The sequence below is a fragment of the Pyrus communis genome, chromosome 3 (assembly GCF_963583255.1).
Source record: "Pyrus communis chromosome 3, drPyrComm1.1, whole genome shotgun sequence".
Lineage (NCBI taxonomy): Eukaryota > Viridiplantae > Streptophyta > Magnoliopsida > Rosales > Rosaceae > Pyrus > Pyrus communis.
The window spans coordinates 30487410-30512994 of record NC_084805.1 but is presented as its reverse complement, the minus strand read 5'-3'; the positions used below and the strand labels follow the sequence as shown (position 1 = coordinate 30512994).

At 38.1% G+C, this 25585-nt stretch overlaps 4 protein-coding genes across 4 annotated transcripts; 3 read left to right on the top strand and 1 right to left on the bottom strand.

The window, feature by feature from the left end:
• Positions 1-6978: 6978 nt before the first annotated feature.
• LOC137728036 (heavy metal-associated isoprenylated plant protein 43-like) lies at positions 6979-8424 on the top strand. Its single transcript, XM_068466910.1, has 3 exons — positions 6979-7136; positions 7558-7639; positions 7777-8424. The coding sequence occupies exons 1-3, from the start codon at positions 7119-7121 to the stop codon at positions 8283-8285; spliced, it is 609 nt and encodes a 202-aa protein (XP_068323011.1). The 5' UTR covers positions 6979-7118; the 3' UTR covers positions 8286-8424.
• Positions 8425-11446: 3022 nt separating this feature from the next.
• On the top strand, positions 11447-13890 carry LOC137729883 (pentatricopeptide repeat-containing protein At4g16390, chloroplastic-like). The gene has a single exon (XM_068468933.1). It carries the CDS (start codon positions 11520-11522, stop codon positions 13707-13709), a length of 2190 nt encoding a protein of 729 aa, XP_068325034.1. The 5' UTR covers positions 11447-11519; the 3' UTR covers positions 13710-13890.
• Positions 13891-16058: 2168 nt separating this feature from the next.
• LOC137727472 (two-pore potassium channel 1-like) lies at positions 16059-17285 on the bottom strand. Its single transcript, XM_068466327.1, has 2 exons — positions 16360-17285; positions 16059-16250 (listed from the first exon to the last, which is right to left on the bottom strand). Exons 1-2 carry the CDS (start codon positions 17283-17285, stop codon positions 16091-16093), a joined length of 1086 nt encoding a protein of 361 aa, XP_068322428.1. The 3' UTR covers positions 16059-16090.
• Positions 17286-18725: 1440 nt separating this feature from the next.
• LOC137729620 (putative protein FAR1-RELATED SEQUENCE 10) lies at positions 18726-22186 on the top strand. Its single transcript, XM_068468600.1, has 4 exons — positions 18726-18825; positions 19059-20190; positions 20282-20725; positions 20809-22186. Exons 2-4 carry the CDS (start codon positions 19168-19170, stop codon positions 21418-21420), a joined length of 2079 nt encoding a protein of 692 aa, XP_068324701.1. The 5' UTR covers positions 18726-18825; positions 19059-19167; the 3' UTR covers positions 21421-22186.
• The last annotated feature ends 3399 nt before the right edge of the window (positions 22187-25585 follow it).

The following is a 25585-nucleotide window of genomic DNA, read 5'->3' as shown; positions in this document are numbered from 1 at the left end:
GTCAAACGAAGCCTCGAATCTGCAATCAAGATGAGCCGCCGTCATCTGACCCAGGTCGAGGTTGCTGCCATGTGCGATTGACAGGGTTCCCTTTGTCTACTCGAAACGCCGCAACCACTAGTGGGATTGGGGGACCCAAATTGCCATCCCCACTCAACCCGAGAGACGCCGGCGCTAAAAACTGGCTGGAGGCATTTCTTTGAAACTGCCGCATATCACCCATTGCCTGGAAAAAACCCACGAAGAAGATAAGACCTTTATATTTTCTCAAATGGAGGATGTGGAGTAAGGGGTTCACAGTGGTGGTTATGAGGGTTTCACAAGGATGGATGGGTGGAGGGCATGGAAGGATGTCGGGTGGGGAAGACGAATGGGGAGTGAGGGAGATGGGGGTTGGTGGTGGTTTGAGTTCAACATCGTTTTTCAGTTTGAATTTTACTGAAACTTTGAAAACTAATTGAATTGGGGTTTTCCTTTTGATCTGAAAGAAGTGAACTTTAGGGTTTGAGAGTGGGGATTGAATTGAAAAATTGGGTTTTGGGAATGATTTGATCGGAATATTTTATTGTTTTGATTTGCAGAGAAGGGGGTTCTGGGTTTTTTTCTTGTTTTTTTTTAATTTTTAATTTTTTATATAGTTTTTTTAATTAATTATTTTAATATTTTTAATGACACGTGGCGTCCAGTTGTCACATTCCGGGCTCGACTTCACCGTAACACGATATTATCCGCTTTGGGCCCCGACCACACCCTCACGGTTTTGTTTCTAGGAACTCATAAGAGAACTTCCCAGTGGGTCATCCATCCTGGGATTGCTCTCGCCCAAACTAGCTTAACTTCGGAGTTCCGATGGAACCCGAAGCCAGTGAGTTCCCAAAAGGCCTCAAGCTAGGTAGAGATGAGAATATACATATAAGGCTTACATGATCCACTCCCCTGGGCAATGTGGGATGTCACAATCCATCCCTCTTAAGGGCCCGACGTCCTCGTCGACACACATCCGGCAAAGGATTGGCTCTGATACCAAACTGACACACCCCGACCAAAATCAAGGCGTGACGGCCAGCACGCCTTGCTTTTGGTCGAGGTGTGTCACCAGTCATTATCCACATAGGCGCCACATCATCAGTTAACGGTAGACTTAACAGTTTGACTAACGGATGTATGAGACTGTCCCAAAATTAACACTTTAGGTATGACTCTGGGACGAAAATAAACTTGATGTACTAAATGTTTAAAACCACGAAACATGAGGGTAGTAAACTGAGATCTACCCTAAAAATTAATACTACAAGAAAGATATAAAAACATTAGATAATACATGTCTTGCATTTTTAGATGCAAATGTACTAATTGAGTTTACATAATCTAAATTGTTATTAGATTAGGCTTTCTAATTACATTTGGAAAAACAATACTTGTTTGGGGAGTCTTCATCATGTTTCGAACAAGAGATGGTAACCAAATAAATGTCTTCTTTTTCACTACGCCACCAAGTTTTTTGTGTTATCCATCTTACTTTAAAAGTATTTATATACTAATACATACATATAAAAAAAAATTGGGGGCCCCTAGAAGTCGGCGGAATTAGGCGATCGCCTTACCTGGCTACCCTCAGGGTCGGCCCTGACCGTCATAGACTGAAATGACCTTAGATGCTTACTTTCTAAGGCTTATTTCCGCTATCATAATTCTCGAGATACAGGACACGTTATTTGCTTGTGATAGAATCATGTAGACATTTCTTTACTCAATGGGACCAATATATGGGACACAACAACACCATTCAAATTTTAACGAGATCAAAATGTAAAGAACCTCACTCTTTACGTTTCTCTACTCAATAGGAAGAGAAATTTATTAAAAGTTGAATAGAAACGTTTGCATCTCTTCTACAAATGAGATAGATGAGCGGGAATATGTTAACTTTTATGTGTTATGTATAGACACCACGGATTAATCAATTGTACGGTGCACTAAGACAATAGAATATGGTTCTTGGTCGCATGGTTTTATCATTTTCTGAGCCAGGATGCTTATCAAAAGGTCAATTTTCCAAAGGGTTTTGTGCGTTCAGATCAAGGGATTTCCTAGGTGGGCGAGGGTGGGTGTACTGTAATCGTGGCCAACTTTGCTGGGTGAAGTCTGGTGACGAAAAATCTCAAATCCATTTTAAAATCTACTCTAAGTTTGGGCTCCGATATTTCAGAATCAGCTCAAATTCTTCTTGGTGATTTTTATCTACAAACTTAGGCCTGTGGTGGGTATATTGAAGCTGCTTTTGGAATTGAGGTGATTTTTCAAAAATTGGTTGTCAAAATAAGTTGGGGGTGTTTTTGATGTATGGTAAATACTTCAAAACAACTTTATTTCGAAATTTCAGATGAAAAAAGTTAAAATAAATAAGCTGCAAAAAGCAGCTTTAGAAAACAACTTCTGGTTGAAAACACGGAGCTACAGTAACCTTTTTAATGAAATTTTCAATTTGCCAACCTTGCCCTCCCTTTTCTCTGCCTTCGCCCTGGTTTTTCCTCACACTTTCAGATCCCTCGCATGCCCTCTCTATCAAAACCCTTTCAGACTCTCTCACACACCGCCATCGCCTTCCCTCCTTCCTCTGGTAAGCTTCTCTTGTCTAAAATTTCGTTATTTATTTGTTTAAATTTTTAAATTTGGGAATGGGGAGAGTGAGAGTGAAAGAGGGGTGGGAAGAGGTGTTTGCTGACTGTATGGGTGTCAGGAAAAAAAAAACTGGAGATGGAGGAAACAATTGGGGAAAAAATTCGGGGAAAAAATAAGGTTTGCGGAGGAAACAAGAAAAATTGAGAGAGAAAAAAAAATTGGAGAAAAAATTAGGGTTTGCATTGCTCCTACTGATTCATTGCCATGACCTTGAAGTTCTTAATGCCCATTTCTAGGATTTGCCTAATTTCCCCTTTCAGATTTTCAAGACTCCATTTTTTATTCTTTCTATTTTTGTTGACTCATATTTTACTTGTTTTGTGCCAGGCTGATTGACCTGATTTGGTAATGAAGTGATTCTAAAATAAGCTGGGAGCTATTTTTGTGTTTGGTAAACACTCAGCTTCAGTTTTTTTCACAGTTTTGGATGAAAAAAAAGCCAAAAACAAGAAGCTGCAGAACCCAGCTTTGAAAAATCGATTTTTTTTCACATCTGTTTTACATAAAAGTTTACCAAACACTCTAATACTGCTTTTTTTTTTTTTTTAAAAGCACTTTTACAGAAAAGTTTACCAAACACTCTGCTACTTTATTTCATAGCTGCTATTCTCACAGCACAGCAGAATCAGCTTTTTTTTAAAGCACAGCAATACCAAACCACCAGTTCTAAAGTTACTTGCATTATGTTGACTCATTTTTGTTGACAAACTCAAAGTTACTTACATCTGATATCTCAGTGTCAAGTGAAGTAGACAAGCCAGACCTTTCAATGGATATCGTTGCCAATATACTCTCGCGACTTCCTCTTAGGTCCTACTGACTGATTCATTGAATCTGGGAAAACGATATCATGGGAAGTAACTGTACAAGTAATCATCTGCATGCATTAATAATCTGTTTGTGTGTGTAGTCACTTTGTACAGGATAGAGCCTTTTAAAAGAGCCTTTCACAGAGAAAAGAGCCTTCTTTGTCTCTTTATCCAACTTTATTGTTGCCAAAGCCCTTCACAGAGAAAAAAATAACCAGTCAAGCTTATTTATGTAATCATGGGTTATCAACTTATCACAAGAAGCACATATATACACGCAAAGTCGCAGACACGCACATTAGAGAACTAAGGGCAACAGTTATAAGCATCAAATATACCAGGAACTTTTGATTCAGTTTTAAGAGCATCTACAATGGGCTCCCTAAATGACCTCCTAGTTAAAATTTAGGGAGGATTTGGAAAAATTCACCCCGTCACTCCCTATCTACCTCCTAAAATAAAGATTCTACAACGAGCTCCTAAAGCTAGGGAGGGAGAAAAGAGCTCCTAAGGCTCCTAGCATTTTGATTGTTCTGTGAGTTGCTGTTGATTGTTTGATTGTTTTGTGAATTGCTACAATGGCTCTTCACCCGTTCAATAAGCAAGTGAAGATTGTTTGCTACAATGGTTTTCATAACTACATACGGAGGTATTCTGAACGTGATCGTCATTTTGATGACCTAGAGACTTTTGTGAAGAGAGCAATAGTAGTGATGATGATGATGAAGAATACCAAAATTATGAAGTTGAAGAATCACATGAGATAGAGGCATTAAGAAATAGAATAGCGGCAAGTTTGATGAATGCATCTAATTAGACTACTTTCAAGTACATTAACAATATTGTACTAATGAATCCGAGCTATTCAATCTAAAATATTTCAATTAAAGTAGTTTGTCATACTAATTAATATTTAAGATAAAGTTTATAAATATTTTTCTTTTAAAAATAAAGTATATTTAGTAATTCACCTTTATTTGTTAAGAAAATTAAATTAATAGCAGATCTAGTATTTTACCATTTTTTGTCATTTCACACAGTCAAAATTGTTTTACATAAAAATTTACCAAACACTGTCATACTGTTTTTTTTTTTTTTCTTCCCAAAAAGCACTTTTACAAAAAAATTTACCAAACACTCTGCTGCTTTATTTCACAGCCATTTATTCTCACAGCACAGCAAAAACAGCTTTTTTTCAAAGCATAACAATACCAAACCAATCATAAGTTCATTCAATCAGGGTGAGAAAACAGTGTCGGCAGAATTTCTCCCCTGCGCACGGTTGCCTACAAGGGATTTAACACTCATCACATCCGTTGGTTTTAAGGCCTTAGGGGTGGAAGACTGGGATTTCATCTCCAACACGTTACGCGCAGGCGATGAGCACACCTGCGCACAGCATAGAGCGGCACCAGAAATTACACAAGTTACCTCTGCCTAATCTTTGTATTTACGTTTGTACTATTTGCATGATAGCGATCTCAAACCACCGATCCCGCGCATCCACAAAACAACGTAATTCAAAGACAAAAGAGTTATAAAACATTCAATATGTCCAAAATGCAAAGCTTAGCAATATTGTATGCATGCAGAAGCAGGAAGCAGGCAGGAAAGTGAAATCAATTTTTAATGTATATAATCAAATCAAGAGAGCCAAAGGAGAACAAAACTATTATTATTAAATCATATTTCTTGATAAGCTGAGGTCACAAATATATATTAGCATAACAATTTTTAGTCAATCAAATAACAAGACAACGCACGTTGGTCTTGTATAAAGTAAAAACGATTAATTGAACCGGTATACATAATGTGTACATCATATTTTCACGTTTTTGAACCCTAAGCTGATCGGCACACATGCGTGTTGCCTGAGAATTCATCATTTTTTGTGTTGCCACCACAATCCCAGAAGCCAGTTCGCAACCACAAAATATGAATAAGTAGCTAGCTAGGCAACACGATACAGCAGCACACTACGTTTGACCATTGTTAGGGTGTGTAGTGTACTACATTCTAGCCTTGAAACCTCATTGCACCAAAAAGATGATTAAGTGAAGGACTAATTAATTTAAATATCGTTGCACCTAATGTCCACTAATCTCATCCTCATTTCCCATGTCGGTTGTATCAAAACGAAACATATCGTGCGAGCCAAAAAGATGATTAAGTGAATGATCTGTGATGCACTTAATAAATGGACCACTAAAACCTTAACCAAGAAGAAAAGATCAAGTCGGATTGATCGTGAGAGCCAACCTTAACCAAGAAGAAAAGATCAAGTCGGATTGATCGTGAGAGCCAACCCACCTCTATGAAATTGGGACACTTGGAAGTTGGAACGGCTTTCGAGGCAGTAGCCACACCGTTGTCATATGGAGCCCACGCTTTTTGAATTTTGATAATAGGGTTTATCAAATTCTTTTTTTCTACTCCAAATTCCACATATATATGATTGCATCATGTATGTACGTGTGGTTCTAAAATGATGACGTATCAATTGCATCGAAGTCGTTGCCGTAATTACTAGACGTTTCTTCACCGGTTTGGATTAACAAACCAAACTTGAAGTAGCTAGTCAAAGTTGGCTGGTACCTGTTGTTACTTAAGATGTAGGGACAACTGGAAGAATTTCCATGTGCCATGTGGGGGTGCATGATCCATAATTGCAATTGACCAAACTATCGACCTTACAATATAGTTTTTTCTCCATTAATTTGATCATCTTGAAATAATATTGGCAGCTCTCCTCTCCACCAAACTTTATGGGAACTTTAATAATTCTAATTAACTTCGGATGTAATTTTATTTTGATAATTTATCATTTACTTATAATAATATTAGCAGGAAGTTGGAAGGTAAGGAAGGTGAGGTGGGTGAATCAAAGCCAGCACAGCATATGCAAGAAACTGCAACTTTAGAGGTCATCAGAATGTCACTTCGTACAACGACAACCCTCAATCATTAAGCGTGAGATTTTTTAATACGTCTAAAATATAAAATGATACATCGCGTACTATTATAAAAATGTGAGCTACTTGTGTTAAAAAAAAATTAATAATTTAAAAAAATAAAATTTCCCATCACTTGCATATGGTTGTTCACCATATCATGAAATCAACCTTCCAATATCAACGTGTTCACATCCCATTAGCCCTATGTACGAACTATTGTACGCTCTCTCTTTTTTTCACTCTTTCTTAACGGAAAAGGATCATCGCTTGGGGATTCTAGGAATCATGTAATCATGATAGTTTATCGTACATCGTGTGGTTAGAAATTATTTTAAATTTAAAAATTAAAATTAAATATAAATAATATCTAACGAAAACTGACCGCATGATGTACAATAAATGGTCACAATCATGATATCCCTAAGAAAAGAATCTCTTTTTCCTTTCTTAACAAGCACTTTGTCATGATTTTTTTAATAAACCACTTCAATCAAATATTGCTTTCCTTCTCTTTCCTTTTGCTTTGTTCCACCGAATTGTATTCCTATTTTAATATATTTTTGTATATATATATATATGAGTCGGTTTCGTGAGAGCAGTCGTCCCATTCAATCATTTTAGTTGAGAAGTTATCATTTAGGTCTGAGCCTGAGAGCATCCACTACTCACTACAATGGGGGAAAAGGAAAAGGTACGCAATATTTGGTATAGTTTGTGTTCTCTTCATTTTTTCTTCTTCCGAGGATAAGCAGATAACCAAAATGATGATTAAAGGCTAAAACTAGAAGGCTTTAAGCTCTTGTTTTAAGTTTTGTTGTTCCTATTCTTTTATTTATATCCTAATAAGAATCCAAGTCCCCTCCTCTGCTATTTTGTTGTTTTTTGCCTCTCTTTCTCTCTCTGTTAATGATTTTGCCACATACCTTCACGATGATTCTTCCCTGTCAGTTAGTCAGAACCCTGGTTGTCCAGCAGCACTGTTCCACTTCTTTTTGTCTACACTTTTGCACAACAATCTTCTGTATTATTTATATATTTTCTGAAGATTCATTATTGTCAATATTTGGTTAATGTACATATTTTTTCTATTAATATTAATATGGGCAATTCAGGTAACGACTATGGTGCTGAAGGTGGATCTTCAGTGTCGCAAATGCTACAAGAAGGTCAAAAAAGTTCTTTGTAAATTCCCTGGTGAGTCTCTCTTTTCCTTGATTCGTCTATAATTATTTGATGAAAAATCAAAGTTAAAGTTCTTCCTTTTTGGGAAATTAAGATTAATTTAGATTAAATGTAAACTGAGTACATTAATGTGTGTTTGTGAACAAGAGAAATACGAGACCAAATATACGACGAGAAGCAAAACCAAGTGGTGATCAAGGTGGTATGCTGTAGTCCAGAAAAGATAAGGGACAAGATTTGCTGCAAAGGTGGATGTGCCATAAAAAGCATCGAGATCAAAGTGCCAGAGAAGCCCAAGCCACCACCTCCTGAGAAACCCAAGCCACCACCGCCTGAGAAACCCAAGCCACCACCGCCACCACCGCCTGAGAAACCCAAGCCACCACCGCCACCACCGCCTGAGCCTGAAAAACCTAAGCCTTGTCCTCCTCCTATGCAGCCGGTTCCTTGTGTGCCAGGGTACCCACCGCCTGTCCGAACGTGTTGTACGGATTGTTACCATGGGCATGCAGGTGGGCCGTGTTACAGTGGTTATGGACGGGGGCCACCCCCGTGCATCCAGTATGATGGTTACTATGGGAGGCCTGTGTATGACAGTTACGGCGGTTGCAGCAGGGGGTATTGTGAAGAAAATCCCTCAGTTTGCACAGTCATGTAAATCATCGATCATCTTGTTGGATCGTGAAACCTTCTTCAATCTCGGGATAATATTTTAGCAGTGTTTGTTGTTTGATATTAATATTATAGGAGTGCCATATGGCATATATTGTTAAGTGAATAATAAAGTTGGTTGTTGATCTTGGTAGTTGTCAAGTCACAATCACGTTAATCTGTTCATTATATCGTTAATATAGACTACAGAGAGAAAGAGATACATCCTATCATGAAGATGAAGATGAAGAAGTTGGTGCCTGCTACAATTTTGAATGCAATTAAAGTTTCCCTTCCACATTCCCTTCTTTGTCCTGCACAGTGCACATGCGTTCTTATTAGTTATTTCCCATTTTGCAAGTTGATTTTCATCAACTACCAACAAGAGATTGGTCAAGAGTGGAATTGAGGAGGTGTGAACAGAAGAATCTAGCTACCTTCCTCATTTGCATTTTTCACTTATCTTTCTCATTTATTAAGTGTAACATGAATTCTATTAACAAAAACAAAATTTTTATTTCCTTTAAAAAAACTCATTATTATTTTTCTATATTTACCTTTCCAAAAGCTAACCTTTTTTCTCTCCTACCAGATTCAACTCGCATGCTCTAATCTAAACTATGTTTTTTTTCTTTCTTTACCAAAAACAAAAAGAGAACTTTCATGAAAAGAGCTTGTATTATGTTTATTTTAATAAAAAAAAACTATTTTATAACTTTATTTAATTAAAAAGACTTAAATTTTAATAAAAACCCTTAAATTTTAATAAAAATGACAAAAGAACTTAAATTTTAATGAAAATGACATAATTTTAATATTAAAAAAATTAAAAAAATCTAACATGCGGACCCACGCATCCTCACACAAACTGTTTATGAAACTTAACGGTACTACACTATTTATAAAACTACTACATTGTTTATGAAACTGTTACACTGTTTTTATGAAACTTACGACACTGTTTATGAAACTTACTACATTGTTTATGAAAACTTACGACACTGTTTATGAAACTTACTACACTGTTTATGAAACTTAACGGTACTACATTCTTCTCTCTCCTCTTCTTGAATTTTCTTGGCACATTCTCACCTTCCAAACACATTTTCTTCTTCTAATTTTCTTTGATACTCATCAAATTTTCTCTATATCTCTTCAGTTTTTTAACTTTCTACACCAATTACTTAATTTTCTTCTATTGTTCGCCCATCAGCGGCTTCCTCTTCTCCTCCACCAAATGCAAATGTTGTGCCCTACAATTTAACACAACACTAAATGCACTATCAAATTAAAGTAAATACTTCAATGATTGTAAATTGACATAATTATTCATTTTTCGTTACAAATTCACTAACATGAAAAAGCATTCGAACCCAACGACTTGACAATTCAAACTTCACCATGCCAACCCAGAAAACACAAAGTAACATCTATTGATTACCTTCAAAATCAACCCAGCTATCTGCTGCATCACTTTCTCAGCATCACTACTTGAATCATCACTATCCTTTGAGCTTATTATAATCACATGTTCCTCGTGTCTCTACAAAAAAAAAAAAAAAGCAACAAAATCGATCGAAAAACCCAACTGACAAAACCTTAACGAAACAAAACCGAGAGAGTGTTACACACAGCAATGGCGTCGACGATTTTGATATTGGCATTGGTCTCTTCGCGAATCTTCTGGATTTAGCACCCCTCTTTCCCTATTACTTTTTCGATTTGCCAAGAGGGGATTTTCTTCAACCTCTTCACCAATCTCATAATTTCCGCGTAGATTTTCAATGCTTTCTCCATTTCTCAACTTCCGACCCGCCGATCAGTGTTAGGTTATTTATTTATTTATTTTCTCTCTCTCTCTCTTCTGTCCTTATCATTAAATAAATTTAATAGGTGGCTTTTGGTTAAAACTCAAAGTTTTGAAGCCCTTTTCATTAATTTTTCAAAACAAAAACCCACCCAGAAGCAATCTCTTGGCTTCCCGGGACTTATATGAGTTACACTAGTTGGTTAGGATAGTGTGTTCCAATTCACGTAAATTTCCCAACCAGAAGCAAACCCTTGGCCTCCTAGGTCTCATATGAGTAAACTAAAGAATGAAATTCAGCTACCATTCCTCATTTAACAATGCTCAACTATATCCTTATTTTCAATCCCCACATCATTAGATTCTACCATAAACTAAAGAGCAATGCTAGGGAAACTAAATTTGTAAACAAAATTTTGTAAACTAAATGACATCAAAATTGATGCTTGGATTATTACTTAAACATTTATAAATATGCTAATTTCTTATTAGTGACACATCATTTAATTAACAAAATTTAGTTTATCTAACATTACTCTAAACTAAACAAATCCTTGATCCCTCGGCCCCTCCAAATGTCAACAAGAGACAGAGAAAGAGAGTAGTAGCAACAACCTAGATACGTGTGCAATAATGTGTTCCCATAAGGAAGAACTACTCCTAGGCCTGGTTTTCATTCCATTCTCCTTTTGTTTGTTCGAGAATTGATTGACATGTTTATACAAAAATAAGCAAAAGCCAAAACCCCACGTGTCTAATCCAACACCATGTTTGTATTCCGGCTGATACCGTTTCTACTAAACCCACCATTTCCTAACGGCTCGTAACATTTTTCTGTCTCTACAAGATATTCTTATGCTCAATAATTAATTTAATTTGTTTTCTCAAAACTTGTGAGCTAATATTTACAGTTTTTTTGTCGATTTTGAGATTTTTTTTTTAAGAACTATATATAACCTATATTCGTGTCAAATTTTCCAAACCGTAAGAATCTTAAAATTCTTATGAGACATTATAGAGATTTGGACGGTGGTGTTGATTTTATTCTTGATTTTCTATTACGATAAGAATGCTTCTGAACTCTTTATATAACATAAATTGTTGCATTTTCTACAAATTTTGTGAGTGTTAACACTCACAATTTTGTTTTCGTTTGTGATTTCTTTATATTAAACTCATCTTTCCTACACGTAAGCTTTTGAACATTTGGACCTACAAAACGATGATAAAACTGCTATGAAAAAGCTTAATCATAACATTTTCCTTAATACAAAACAATGCCTATTTTATTCAACTTTTTATCTAATCGCAAAGCTCTTGGAAATTCAAGTTGGGCTTCGAACATCTTCCGAACCCGTAAAATCACCTCCAGCCCTGATACAAGTTCAAAAAGATATTTGTCCACGCTGCAGGCTGACAAATTTGCCTCTGTGAATGCAAAGCAAAAGAAAAGCACCTTTCATAATCCCCTACAGGGTTAGGAAAATGGCTCATCACTTGTGCTCTTCACCCTCTTTTCTCTTCCGCAACCCCCAAACTTCCTCCCGCTCTCTCCCTTCTTCTTCTTCTTCTTCCCCGATTGATTTCCGACTCCGAAGCTCTGCAATTAACACCCACAGACTCAGTTTTCCTTCACTGCAATTTCAGTCAAGAACCTCTCTGCAAATACACCATGTTTCTTTGCAAGACCCAGTTGCAGAAGAAGCCCAGAACTCCAAAGCTCAAGAAATTGGAAATATTCAGAGCCCAGATGGAAATTCCGGGTCTTTGTCGAAAAGCTATATCTGGGTCAATCCCAGCAGCCCCAGAGCTTCACAGCTGCGGCACAAGTCCTACAATTCCAGGTACGCTTCTTTGGTGAAAGTAGCTGAGTATTTGAACTCTTGCACCCCGATTGAAAGTGATGTTTTCGAAGCTTTAAAAGGTTTAGGGGATAATATTTTGGAACAAGACGCTGTGGTGGTTCTGAATAACATGGACAATCCGGAAAATGCTTTGCTTGCGCTTAACTACTTTCAGCAGAGGTTGAAACCGAAGCGGGAGGTGATTTTGTATAATGTGACTTTGAAAGTGTGTAGGAAGGGTAAGGATATGGAGAGAGCGGAGAAGCTGTTCGACGAAATACTCCAGAGAGGTGTTAAACCCGATAATGTTACCTTTTCGACTATGATTAGTTGCTCTAGGATGTGTTCTTTGCCTGATAAGGCTGTGGAGTGGTTTGAGAAGATGCCCGGTTTTGGGTGTAATCCGGATGATGTTACCTATTCGGCTATGATTGACGCCTATGGACGTGCTGGTAAGGTTGAAATTGCTTTCAGTTTGTATGACCGGGCCAGGACTGAGAAGTGGCGCATTGATCCAGTGGCGTTTTCTACATTGATCAAAATTCACGGGCAATCGGGGAATTTTGATGGGTGCTTGAATGTTTATGAGGAAATGAAAGCTATAGGGGCTAAGCCAAACTTGGTTATTTATAACACTTTGTTGGATGCTATGGGAAGAGCTAGGAGGCCTTGGCAGGCCAAGAAAATTTACCGAGAGATGATCAGCAAGGAGCTTTCACCAAATTGGGTAACCTATGCAACTCTTTTAAGGGCCTATGGTAGAGCTCGCTACAGTGATGATGCTCTTAATGTTTATAAAGAGATGAAGGAAAAGGGACTGGAGTTAAATGTAATTCTCTATAACACCCTTTTAGCTATGTGTGCTGATGTTGGTTACACTGATGAAGCCGTTGAGATTTTTGAAGAAATGAAGAGTTCTGAAACACTGAAGCCTGACAGTTGGACCTTTTCGTCCATGATTACCATATATTCCTGTAGCGGGAAAGTCACAGAAGCAGAAGCAACATTGAATGAGATGTTGAAAGCTGGTTTTGAGCCAAATATCTTTATTTTGACATCACTCATCCAATGCTACGGTAAGGCAAAACGCACTGATGACGTTGTCAGGATATTCAATCAACTCCTAGAATTGGGTATAACACCAGATGAGCGTTTCTGTGGTTGTCTCCTGAATGTGATGACTCAAACACCAAAGGAAGAACTTTGCAAGCTTGCGAACTGCATTGAGAGGGCTGATGAAAAACTAGGGTATGTGGTAAGACTTTTGGTGGAAAAGCAAGACGGTAGTGAAAATTTCAAGAACGAAGCATCACAACTTTTTAACTCGATTGGTTCGGATGTAAAGAAGGCTTACTGCAATTGCCTGATTGATCTTTGTGTGAACCTCAATCTCTTGGAGAGAGCCTGCGAGCTACTAGACTTGGGGATCACACTTCAGATATACATAGGCTTACAGTCAAGGTCTCAGACCCAATGGTCTTTGTATCTCAAGGGCCTCTCTCTTGGGGCAGCTCTGACTGCATTACATATTTGGATCAATGACCTGTCTCGGGTATTGGAATCTGGTGAGGAGCTTCCGCCGTTGCTTGGAATTAATACTGGACATGGGAAACATAAGTATTCAGATAAAGGTCTGGCGAGTGTATTTGAGTCGCATTTGAAGGAATTGAATGCTCCCTTCCATGAGGCCTCAGACAAGGCTGGCTGGTTTTTGACAACAAAGGTTGCAGTCAAGTCATGGTTAGAATCTAGAAGTTCATCTGAGTTAGTTACTGCTTAGATGTTGGGCTGTTTAGTTTACTGAAAAAGCTCATCAATCTGAAAATGTAATGTGAAACTGGTATTTGCTGCTTCTCAGTTCTCTATTTATATGTTTTTGGAATTCTCTCTAGGCGTAGAGAACAGTTTTGTACCATTAGAATTCAACTATGAAATCTTCTTTCATTAGTCTTACAAAGTTAGTGAAGTTCTTAGAAATCTTGCATCGTACTTGGTAGTAATGCGTCTATATGTGTGATGTGATTTGAGTAACATCATCGGTTAGATCATAGCTGAATGAGTTTTAAGAAATCGAATAAGTGAAAAAGTCCAGTTTCCTTTTGTATGCTACGAAAGTTTTGAAAATTCCTTATTGCAACATGAGAATGACAGGAGGTACAAAACAAGTGTATTGTTGTAACTTCTGTTTCCATCCAAGCTATAGGAAAGGCCAATTGGCACCGTCACAGACTGAAGCGACCTTAGGTGCTTACTTTCTGAGGTTTATTTCTGCTATTATAATTCTCGAGATACGGGGGATGTTATTTGCTTGTGATAGAATCATGTAGACATTTGGTCTTCTTCATCTCTTTTGGTTGAAATTGAGAGCCGAAGCTATTATATTGTGGCTAGTGACTCAGGCTTCCTATGTAATTCGATTTGAGGCCTCATTGACATTTATTTAACGAAGACATAAAACATATAGTTAAGTTCAATATTTTTTTTGGAGTTGACATTGGATACTATATAAACTTCATGTTGTGGCTATGGTGCAATGAACAATCTCCGCAGACCATTGACTTGGAGGTACTTAGATAATATATCATGACTAAAGAAGCAGTGTCATGGCTTGCACGTCAAACTTCCTCCCACGTGAAATTGATCAAAGCCACACACTATAAATTCGACGAGAGCCCGAAATTCCTAATCCATCATTTGCATTTCTCTCTGCAAAGTCAAACCAAACAATGGGAAACTGCATAAATTTTATGTCCCACCCGCCCCACGAGAAGATTAAAGTAGTAATCCGTAAGGGTGGACAACACAAATTCAAAGCCTCAACACCAGTCCAAGCAATCGCATCCAGCCCTCACACTGGCTACAAGCTGGCCCAACCGCATATGCCATTGGCACCCAACACCAAGCTAGACCCCGTTGAGGTTTACCATCTCGTGCCAGACCTTGCAATTCTCCTCGCAAAGCCCCTGGTTCTTTCGAAACTAGTCCGCCAAGAAGGATGCAAAAGAAAGAAGATTAAGATCGTGGTGACTAGGGAAGAGTTGGAGTTGTTGAAGAGTGCGAACAAGCGCCTGTCGAAAGAAAAGGGTGTTCGATTGTCAGGGAGGTTTGGGTTAGAGCCTCCAAAATGGCAGCCTTGTTTGGCCATCATTCCAGAGGTGCACCATTTTTGAATGATAGGATTTTGGGTTTTTATCTTCCCTCTGGCGTCATGGTATTTGTACAGTTTAAAGAATAGTATAACAGATTTTCCAGGTAAATGTGATCGGGAAAACTAGTTTCTTGTATGTGTTTGTTGTATTTATGTTGTTTCATACGTGCCGATGTTACAAATGCCAAGATGCCCAGTCCTATCTTGTCTCTTGAAACTGGTGCATGGCACGTGCAATACCCTCAGTCCCACAGACCCAAAATTTGTGTTTTTGGTCATATACGTTTGTGCGGACGTAAGACTCGTACAACCGATAAGTAAGGGTACCAACAGTGGATATACGGATCAAACCTAAACTACTGTAGAATGCCTGAAAAAAAATGCTAGCTTGGGCTGGTGTTTTATTTAGGATTGAATTTGTATGCTTGTGGAAGTGAATTCGATGCTTAAATTATCTAGACATGATAATGCGCATGTTACAAAATTTATCTAATACTAGGCTACGATTTATGGTTAGTTGTGTGAGCAAACAAACTTGAATGGAGACATGGTAACTTTGACTTTCTTTGTATATCTTTGTTTCATTGGATGTTTATGTTAAACTGCGTTGAAATTGGTCCTGCGTAATTAAGTTATACAACTAGCGTGGAATTGTCTGTTAAAAATGGGATATAATCCATTCTTCATTTTTGATTCAGAGAATAGGGTGGAGGGGGAGGATGTGTGCCCAACTTTTCCCTCGACTTCGATTTTAGTAGTACGATTGGTATTTTCCGTTGAGATTTACTTTTTCCTCGTGATGTCTAATGTTGTCTTGCAGCTCGGATGAGTTATTTGAAAAATGATGGAACCCTAGCTAAAGTGTCATTGAGAGATAAGTAGAAATTACATAGAAATAAAAATAATGAATGAAAGAAGGAAAGGCTCCTTCCGACTCCAATGTCGTCTATAGGCATGTGAATTTTGGAGTTGTCATATAGTTCTTGCCAATGTCAGACGTATCAACTTAAACTTTAAGTTGTTGGTTGAGATGGTATTGATATTAAATCAGATGCCGTCAAAGTTCCTGAATGATCAATGTCAAGTTTGTTGAACGTTTCCATCACCAGTGCAATATCTTCCTGGTTGATCTTCCCCATCTCCTTTAGCTTATATACGACAAACTCTGCCGCACTGATACATAAATGAATCCAACAAGCCAGACGCATGAGAATTGATATATCTTAATTATTTACAAACAATAAGATAAAGCATGCACGAGGATTGTAATTTATATTCATACCTAACGACTTTATCATGATCAAGATCTGCTTCCTCAAGATCCGAGGGTGTTAATCTCCTCGTAAGAACCCACTTCACAAGTGATCTTTGCCTTCTTTCAGTGTATAGTTCAGCAAGGTAGAGAAAGAACTGTGCTAAACAAATGGTGCTGCTCAGTATCCAAAAAACAGCGAAAATACGACCAGCTCCCGTTGAGAAACTCTCGTCCCCATAGCCTAGTGTAGTTATAGTGGAACAAACGCAATAGAGAGCATCTGTAACTTCCAGATTCTCAACTACACATAAGAAGACAGTACCTACTATAATAAGAATCAAAAGAAGGATTCCGACAGTAATACATTTGAACTTGACTTTTTCGGTCTCAACCTCCTTAAGAAGCTCCTGTGGCCCAAATTTTTCGCGAAAATGTATAGCTCTAACCAAAAGGATTTCCTGCTTCTCTACAAGGTAATCTGCTGCCTTGCCAAGAATTATGCCAACAAGGGCCATGCCGATGAACACATAAACGCATGCAACTAGCTTTGCCAACATGCTATTTGGCACAAGGTCCCCGTAACCAACAGTGCTCATTGTGACTATACACAAGTACATGGAATCCAGAATCGCATTCGTTTTCTTACCCTTTATCTGATGCCTCATCAGGAAAAAGCAAAATGTGCCTCCACCAATGTACGCAATCAACAACAAAAGTACTTGCGTTAGACTGAATTGTGGTTTTACATAGAGCGGATCAGAATCTACAGGACATTGAGATTCCGCTTCATTTTGTTGTAGGCGGTTCTTGAATGATGGACATGGGGTAGTGCTAATGCTATAAAGGCGATTTCTTCTTCTGTGGACGACATTAGTTTCATTATTGAGTTGAGAATGATCTTTCTTTTCAGAAAGTAAGGCTTCTTTAACATCGTCACTAAAATCAGTAGCCATCAGATTTAAAGCATTACGTTAAGATTCATCTGCTAAAGCAAAGGACCTGCAGTACGGAATTGAAAACGACATAATTTTTTTCCAAACCAAATTATTTAATAAGAATTGAAACACAGAAGGACAGTGATCAAACAAAATGTCCATTTCAAAATTCAATTAAATTCTCATGGTTGTTAAAATCAAATGACTTTCTGCATTAAAAAGGAAAAAAATTCAATGACTTGCTACCTTACCTAAATAACACTGAACAGAAGAAAAAAGGGATTAAAAGTATCTTGGCAGCCTCAAGATCTTAATCCAGTAGTTTCCTCAATCAAAGAAAAGCGGACCGATGGGATTCCCTGCAGAATGTAGAAACTGAGAAACTAAATGCATGCTGATGCTCTGCATATCATACCAAATTACCAATTACCAATTACCAAGCAAAGGGAAATGCAAGGAACATTACTATTATTTTCTATTTTGGCGGGGGAGTGATAAAGAAGCAACCAAGAATCACTCTGGTGCTTCCAACTGGGTAGATTTACACCGCTAAACAACTTATTTGTGGCATTTGAAATCCACTTGGACGCATCGCATGTTTGACTCTCACCCTTTCACATCTCATCAAGTGCAAAAGTCTACGTTCCTCCCATCCTTTCCATTTCATGCGCTTAATTTCGGTCAATCTTAACCTTGCTTTAAGCCCAAGCATGGCCTTAATACATGCTCCTTATGCGCCCTTGTGGGAAGATATGATTTATTAAGGTGACATATAGCATAAGAAGATGTCAATTTACTTGCACTGGTTGGTTCAAACTTTTCGTAAGCAATGAGATTTCCAAAGAGAGATTCTCCGTTCTTATAAACTCTTGTAAGCATAATTCTCATCACTCAATTTCCGAAGGTTATGTTGAGCATGTCGCCTTTTCCACATTTAACTAGGACTCCTAATCGTGGGATCTCTAGCACAAAGAAAGATGAGGGTTATGCAAAGCTAAAAAGGTAAAGAGAGGTTATTATTGACACTACAAAACGTCATAAAACACTTTTTTCTAAATATTTTTTACAAAATAATATTAACGCCCAAAAAAATGCATTTTAACTATTACAGAAGCCGTCAAAAAAGGACTAGGATTCTCTCCCCTTCTCTTTCCATCTCCTTCTATCCCCTCTTCTCATATTCTCTTATTTTGTCTTTCTATTGCTATAAAAAATTAATATAAGATGTTAACGTGGCTTAACCGTGACCGTTCAAATAGGAGGAGAGGAAAGGGGAGGAAAAAAAAAGGGAAGAGAATCCCACTCCGTTAGAAAACAAATGAAGGGCTGAAGCCCGAATGCTGTCGAATTCAGAGTATGCCCAACAGTGTGGGCTAACATAACACTACCCATTAACAGGCCCGACCCATTTAATTTTACTTGTATCAGAGGGGAAAGAGATAAAAGGTAAAAGGACAGGGACACTCGGTCAGTCCAGTCGGATGCGGAGGAGGAAGAAGCTGAAGACGGAACAAGGGTTTAAGCACATCCTCCCTCACTCTTAGTCATTCTTTCACTGGTGCGTCCTTCTTCATCGTCCCCTTCCGTCCTTGCTCTTTTATTCTATTCGATATATTTCTCAAAAATGTTATCTTTTTTGTTTTCCGGGTCTGATTTTCTTTCTCCAATCTGTTATGTTAAACCCCCTTTCCGCTCTCTCTGCCATTTTGTTGCATAGATTGTTTTTCTTTGCATTCTGAACAATTAGAACAACCCATTTCTTATTTCTTTCAATTTTTTATTTTGTTAAAGGATTTGTGTTTATACTGCGAGCTATCTTTCTTGGTCAAGAAAGATTATTAGAGTAGCTAAAGGTTGAGTCTTGGAGTGGGAGTTGATTTTGAAGTGTAAATACTAATCAATGACGTCTATCCCATCGAAAAACATATGGATTCGGCGGCAGCAATGCCCCTGTGGGGATTGGAAATGCTATGTGACATATGAGGGAGACTCTGAAGAGGCATCATCCATAGCATCCCAATTGGTTAAGAATGATAGTACGACATCAGAGGCTATGGTTTCCCCCTATGTTGGAATGGTGTTTAAGAGTGACGATGATGCGTTTGAGTATTATGGCAATTTCGCTAGGAAAAACGGTTTCTCAATTAGGAAAGAGCGCTCTCGACTTAGCCCACAGTTGGGTATTTATAAGCGTGACTTCGTTTGTTATCGTTCGGGGTTTGCACCCATGAAGAAGAAGCCTACAGGGGAACACCACAGGGATAGGAAGTCAGTTCGGTGTGGATGCGATGCAAAAATGTATTTGTCCAAGGAGGTTGTTGATGGGTTTTCTCAATGGTTTGTCGTGCAATTCAGTAATGTCCATAACCATGAGCTTTTGGAAGATGACCAAGTGCGGCTTCTTCCTGCCTATCGTAAAATCCATGAGGCGGATCAAGAGCGGATACTGTTACTTTCTAAAGCTGGGTTCCCCATACATCGTATAGTGAAGGTGTTGGAGTTGGAAAAGGGGATTCAAGGTGGACAGTTACCCTTCTTAGAGCGGGATGTTAGAAATTTTGTCCAAAACCGTAAGAAGGTTGTTCAAGAAAATGATGCTTTGCTCACTGAAAAACGGGAGAACGATACATTGGAACTTCTTGAGGCATGCAAGGGAACAAAAGAAGCAGACGAAGATTTCGTTTATGATTTTACAGTTGATGAGAATGATAAGGTTGAACACATTGCATGGTCGTATGGTGATTCAGTCCATGCATACACTATGTTTGGTGATGCAGTTTATTTTGACACTTCATATCAATCAATCACATATGGCATGCTTTTTGGAGCATGGCTTGGCATTGATAATCATGGAAGTACCATTTTCTTTGGTTGTGTTCTTTTACAAGATGAAACACCTCGTTCCTTCTCATGGGCTTTACAGGTTACCATCCAATACACCTACTATATTGATTTTTTATTAGCTGTGTCTTTGTATCTGTCCACTTACAATGATTTTTTCTTCTTTCATATAGACTTTTGTTCGTTTCATGAGAGGGAGATTCCCACAAACAATTCTAACTGATCTTGATCCTGGGCTTAGAGATGCAATAAGAAGTGAATTACTGGGCACTAAGCATGTCATTTCCCTTTGGAATATTCTTCCCAAGTTATCTAGCTGGTTCTCTGTTTCACTTGGACCGCGCTATGTAGAATTTAAATCTGAGTTTGATGTGTTATATCGGCTGGAGAGTACAGAGGATTTTGAGCTTCAGTGGAATCAAATGATTTCAATGTTTGGGCTTACTACTGATAAACATATTGCTTTACTTTATTCAGTCCGGGATTCCTGGGCTCAATCCTATATTAGGGGTTACTTTCTTGCTTGTATGGCAACGACAACATATTCAAAGTCTGTAGATGCATTTTTGAAAGGAGTTTTCAGTGCACAAACATGTTTGCGTAGCTTTTTCGAGCAGGTATATTGGTTGGTAACGTTTGCCTTTGGTATATGCTTATAGTTCTTCAATTGATATGGTTTCTTATGCTTGAACGCTTGCAGGTTGGTATTTCTGCCAATTTTCAAAGTCAGGCCCATCGAGATATGCAGTATATGCATATTAAAACAACCATTCCCATGGAGGAGCATGCGAGGAGTATTTTGACGCCATTTGCCTTCAATGCTTTGCAGCAGGAACTTGTACTCGCCATGCAATATGCAGTGTCTGAAATGGCCAATGGGTCATATCTTGTGCAGCACTTTAAGAAGATTGATGGAGAGCGTCTTGTGATATGGATACCAGAAGAGGAACAGATTCACTGTTCCTGTAAGGAGTTTGAATCTTCAGGATTGTTATGCAGACATTCTCTGCGTATATATGTAGTAAAGAACTACTTTCAGCTTCCTGACAAATACTGTTTAAACAGATGGCGGAAAGAAGGCTCTCTTGATTTTTACAATGACCACATTGCCCGGACTAGTGATGACGAATGGATTCAAGATTATCAATGCCTTACTGAAACCCTGTTTACAGAGTCATCAATTACAAAGGAGCGTTCTGATTATGTTCGCAGGGAATTGACAACACAACTCACAAGGATTCTCAATGAGGTTAGAAATATGCCAGAATGTGGAGGAGTAGCTATGGATCTGACATTTTCCCCTACTGGCTAATTTAAAGCAGTTGATCATGTGTATTGTATTGGTAACAAATGCAACTGCAACATGCTTTGTGGAATTGAGAGTACATTCAGAGTTAAAAAAGCTATGATCCCAAGGTAAGGCGATGGTACAATATTACTTTGCATTCGGTTTTTCTTGTTTCAAGCGGGAAACTGTTAACGTGTTGAGAAGGGATAATCAGAATTCAGAAGTACCTTGAAAATAAACTTTGTAACTTGCTGATGTATAATACGACAAGATTCACAACACACACAGGATGTGGAGAGAGGAACTTACCTAAGGTGATGTGCTCTCTGTATTACTTTAGCGAGATCTGAATAGGGAAGCATGGTTTCTTCCTCTTAATTTGTGTGCTCTTGCCCCTTCTTTTTGGATGACTTAGCAAGCCTTAGGTTTACAATGCGCATTTGAATCTGATTATGGTGGGTGCCTAAAGTGTGCGACCAAGCTATTTGCTTGTACTAATATTTTGCGGTAGATAGTACTGGAACTGATGGCATGCCACATATGTTTGGTAATTGCCACTCACATCTTGTCCTCGTCTCGCAGTAAAGGAGATCCCCTGTATTTGGTTACCGACCAGCTCCACACTGATCACACCTCCAATACAGGGAATCCCTTTCTCGTGAGAGATTGCACGAGTGATGTGGGCGGACATTCTTATCCATTACTTGCCCCATCTAGTTCTAGATCTTTCCCTTCATTCATAAGTGATGATTGTAAATTTGGCAGACATATTCTATTTTTCTTTGACAACTAAGACAATAATCGTTGGGAATTACTTATCCCTCAGTCTATTGGTAAACTCTCTCTCCAGAAATTATGAAAGATGTTCTAGAAATATTCTTGTTATTGTTTCGACTCATATTCCTCAATTGGAGAAATAGTATCTCTCTCCAAAAAAGCATATTTTTTTTATGAAGGTAATTAGGTAATAATTCATTGAATTGGCACGATGACGCCAACCAATTTCAGCGATCAACATTTGGACAGGGGGCCCTACGTACAGCAGACTACCCTACAGGGAAAGACAAGGGAAAGAAAAGAGATCGAGAGAGTCCAAAGCGTCGGTGATATTAGTAATCTTAACAGTATGTATAGAAATCAAGAATGAAAGTGAAAGTTGCATATTTGATTATTTGTAGCCACAAAAGTTGAAGAAGCGCATCGAATGGTCGGTCCTCGCGCTCCACAAAACTAGTAGATGACAAAAAGGCAAAAACCAATTTGACATGAAATGGAAAAACAGTGATGTGATGGTCCTCCAATCCATTGATTAGTATCCTAATAATTTGCCTAATTGTCATTTCACTGTTTTTCCACTTGATACTGATTTTCATTTCACTGTTAGTAGTGATAGAGGAGTAGGTAAGCTTAATTAATTAGTCCTTTAGTGAATTCTTTCCGTGCACGTGGCTAGCGCTGGTGTTTAGAGTGGATTAACTTGTTTAAACTACGCAGTCAAACTATTGTTTAATATAGTTTTAGTTTATAGTGGAATATTCTGGTGCTTCATTGTCAGCAACTTAATTAAATCCTTTTGAAATTGAGCAGTGATAGCACGAATTGCATTTGATGTACTAGGTACGTCGTTAGTCTCGAATTTTTTTTTGCTACTTTAGGTTTAGGGTATAAACACTTGAGCCTAACATACTCTTATACATCATATTACTCATCATACATGAATACGATGAAAGAGATTTGAACTTAAAAGCTAAGTTAACTTTGTACAGGCTTATAAAACTCGTAATTAATTAACAAGAAAATAATATATATGATGGAAATAACAACGTAAAAGGGAGTTTCTAGTGCTATCTAGTCTAGCTACAATAGTAGAGGAGACATAGTGATGATGATGATGATACACTCAGTTTACAAACTAGAGAAAACATGCCTCACAGATGCAGCTTAAGCTTTTGGACAAAAATCTAAGATCCCCTTAATTAAGCGGCAATAATGGGTTGGCGTTGGGCTTCAATCCTGATTTCCTCCTTCATTTTTCTTATGAACTCTTCGATTTTCTTGTTCAATTCATCTGTACTGCTCGTTAAGCCGTACTGATCGTCTCCAACGTCAGAATTTGTTGCTAGCTCTTGTGTTTCTGTTTCTTCTTCTCCTTGCTTCATCAAAGACTCACTCACTTCTTCTTCTTCTTCTTCTTCTTCAACGAAAGCTTCAGGCTGCATTTCTTCATGGTTCTCTGTATATAAAGAACCATTTTGTTGTTTTTCTAGATCTTGTGGTTGTCCAACTTCTTCTTCTTCTTCTTCTTCTTCGTCTGAAGTCAACGTTGGTTCTTCTTCTCCTTTGTCAGCCACATAAGCGATACCATCCTGGCCGAGAGACGACCCAATCTCAGATAAGTTAGAATTAACTGATGATGATGTTGAAGACTTTCCACCAAGGTCGGACATAAGCTCATCGGATTCATCATTGCAACTGCAACAGCAAGAATTAGTCGAAGTTTTTGCAAGAAAAGCAAGGATTCCATTACAAATAAGAAATATGTACTTCCTCTCAAGGGTGTGGGTAAAGATTGACAAAAGCAATGTGGAGAAATAGGCGTTGAACTGATTGAAGGGATCGGGAAGTACACAAGAACCTGATGATGTTACAAAAAGAAACAAGGACAACAAAGAAACTGAGACTACAAACTTCAAATTCCTCGTCATAAACAACTTGGCGTAGTACTTATTGTCGATGAATTTGTCAAAAGCTTGGCGCTTCTGATCCTCACTACTTTGATGATCCATATGTATGTGTGATTGCTTACAAATATTGTGAGTGACGAAGCTAGGGTTACAAGGGAATGAATGGCCTTGGTTTTTGTGTGTTTCAGAATTAGGCTGTTCCAAGTAATTTGAGCTGCTTTGCTGAGCGAATATCAAGTATCGCCCTCTCTATTTGCTACTTATAGTAGTCCTAAAACTTGCTACAGTTCATCGGCTCCGAGTTAATTTACAAAAATGGCCTTGGTTAAAATACATGCATGGGGGAAAATGGGGAACCCAAATCAATCAAAATCAAAATTCCCTTTGCCCTGCAGCTGCAGGAAACCCTTCTGAAAAGTGAAAACATCAAAGTTAAAGAAGGAAGATATTCACCTTAAATAAAAAAGTAGTTCTCTGAAGTTTCTAGCTGCCACCAGTATTACTCCTATACAGGACCCAAATAAAAGCTAAAAAATTGATAACCACTAACATTTTACGCAGGTGTATATATATCATGTAAGACTGACTGCCATGATATAACGTGTCCATATCCATATGCATGATGCATATGATGCATGAGGGTAAAGAAATGCTTATTATTGTAGAACAGTTAATAAAATTAGGAGAGATCGTATAATTAAGAACAGTAGCAGCAGCACTGTACAAGGTCACCAGTACATATAAGAGATGTACTTTTTTAAGCAAAAAATAAATAAAACCATTATTTTCATAAACTGTGATCCTACTCCTTCTGTTATCTGCTCTCAAAAGAAAACCAAGGAGAACAAAAACAAGCTATAATTTGAGGGGATCATCACGATTTTATGTGATAAGTTGATGATTTAAGAAAAGCAAGCTATACCAAATGGTTTAAATTTGAAAAATGACTCAAGGGTGTTTTGTCTTATCAGTTTACCTTATCAAATTTCAGTACGCTGATGGTTTCGAATTTTAAGTTTAGGATTGACAACTAAGGAGAATATCACAGGTTATCATATTCCTTCCCCCTTTCTAGTCTCATTCTTTCGTTTTCATTCTCTATTCGCCCTTGAGTTTTATCTCAGTTTTTTCTTGAAACAGATCTCAAGTATCCCCTGAGCTTGTCTCAGATTTGGGCTTCATGCCCCTTATCCGGTGTTTTTCGCTTGCTTTTACTGTTTTATGTCTTTTAATTTTCCTTTCTCCCTCCTCCCTAGCTGTGATACTTCATACCCATCCCACAATGTGATTGGATTGGCAGGATCCGATTAGAAATTGGATATCAGATCTACTTCCCTCCCTCACTTTCCCTCCCAAACTGGCATGATGGATCCCATCGAGGCCAAGTGTTGGTATTTTACATAGCCCTTAGCCTCACTCTCTACCCATATATTACTTTGTTTGTATATATATTTGTAGGGGTTTGTGAAGGGGACTTGCATCTAGTGTCTACTTTCTCAGTTCAG

Coding starts and splice junctions, on each gene's coding strand:
- LOC137728036 (XM_068466910.1), top strand. Junction 7,640..7,776: donor AGTTCTTTGTAAATTCCCTG/GTGAGTCTCTCT, acceptor TGTGAACAAGAG/AAATACGAGACCAAATATAC.
- LOC137729883 (XM_068468933.1), top strand. CDS start 11,520: ATGCAAAGCAAAAGAAAAGCACCTTTCATAATCCCCTACAGGGTTAGG.
- LOC137727472 (XM_068466327.1), bottom strand. CDS start 17,285: ATGGCTACTGATTTTAGTGACGATGTTAAAGAAGCCTTACTTTCTGAA. Junction 16,251..16,359: donor GATCATGATAAAGTCGTTAG/GTATGAATATAA, acceptor TTTATGTATCAG/TGCGGCAGAGTTTGTCGTAT.
- LOC137729620 (XM_068468600.1), top strand. CDS start 19,168: ATGACGTCTATCCCATCGAAAAACATATGGATTCGGCGGCAGCAATGC. Junction 20,191..20,281: donor CCTTCTCATGGGCTTTACAG/GTTACCATCCAA, acceptor TCTTTCATATAG/ACTTTTGTTCGTTTCATGAG. Junction 20,726..20,808: donor TGCGTAGCTTTTTCGAGCAG/GTATATTGGTTG, acceptor GAACGCTTGCAG/GTTGGTATTTCTGCCAATTT.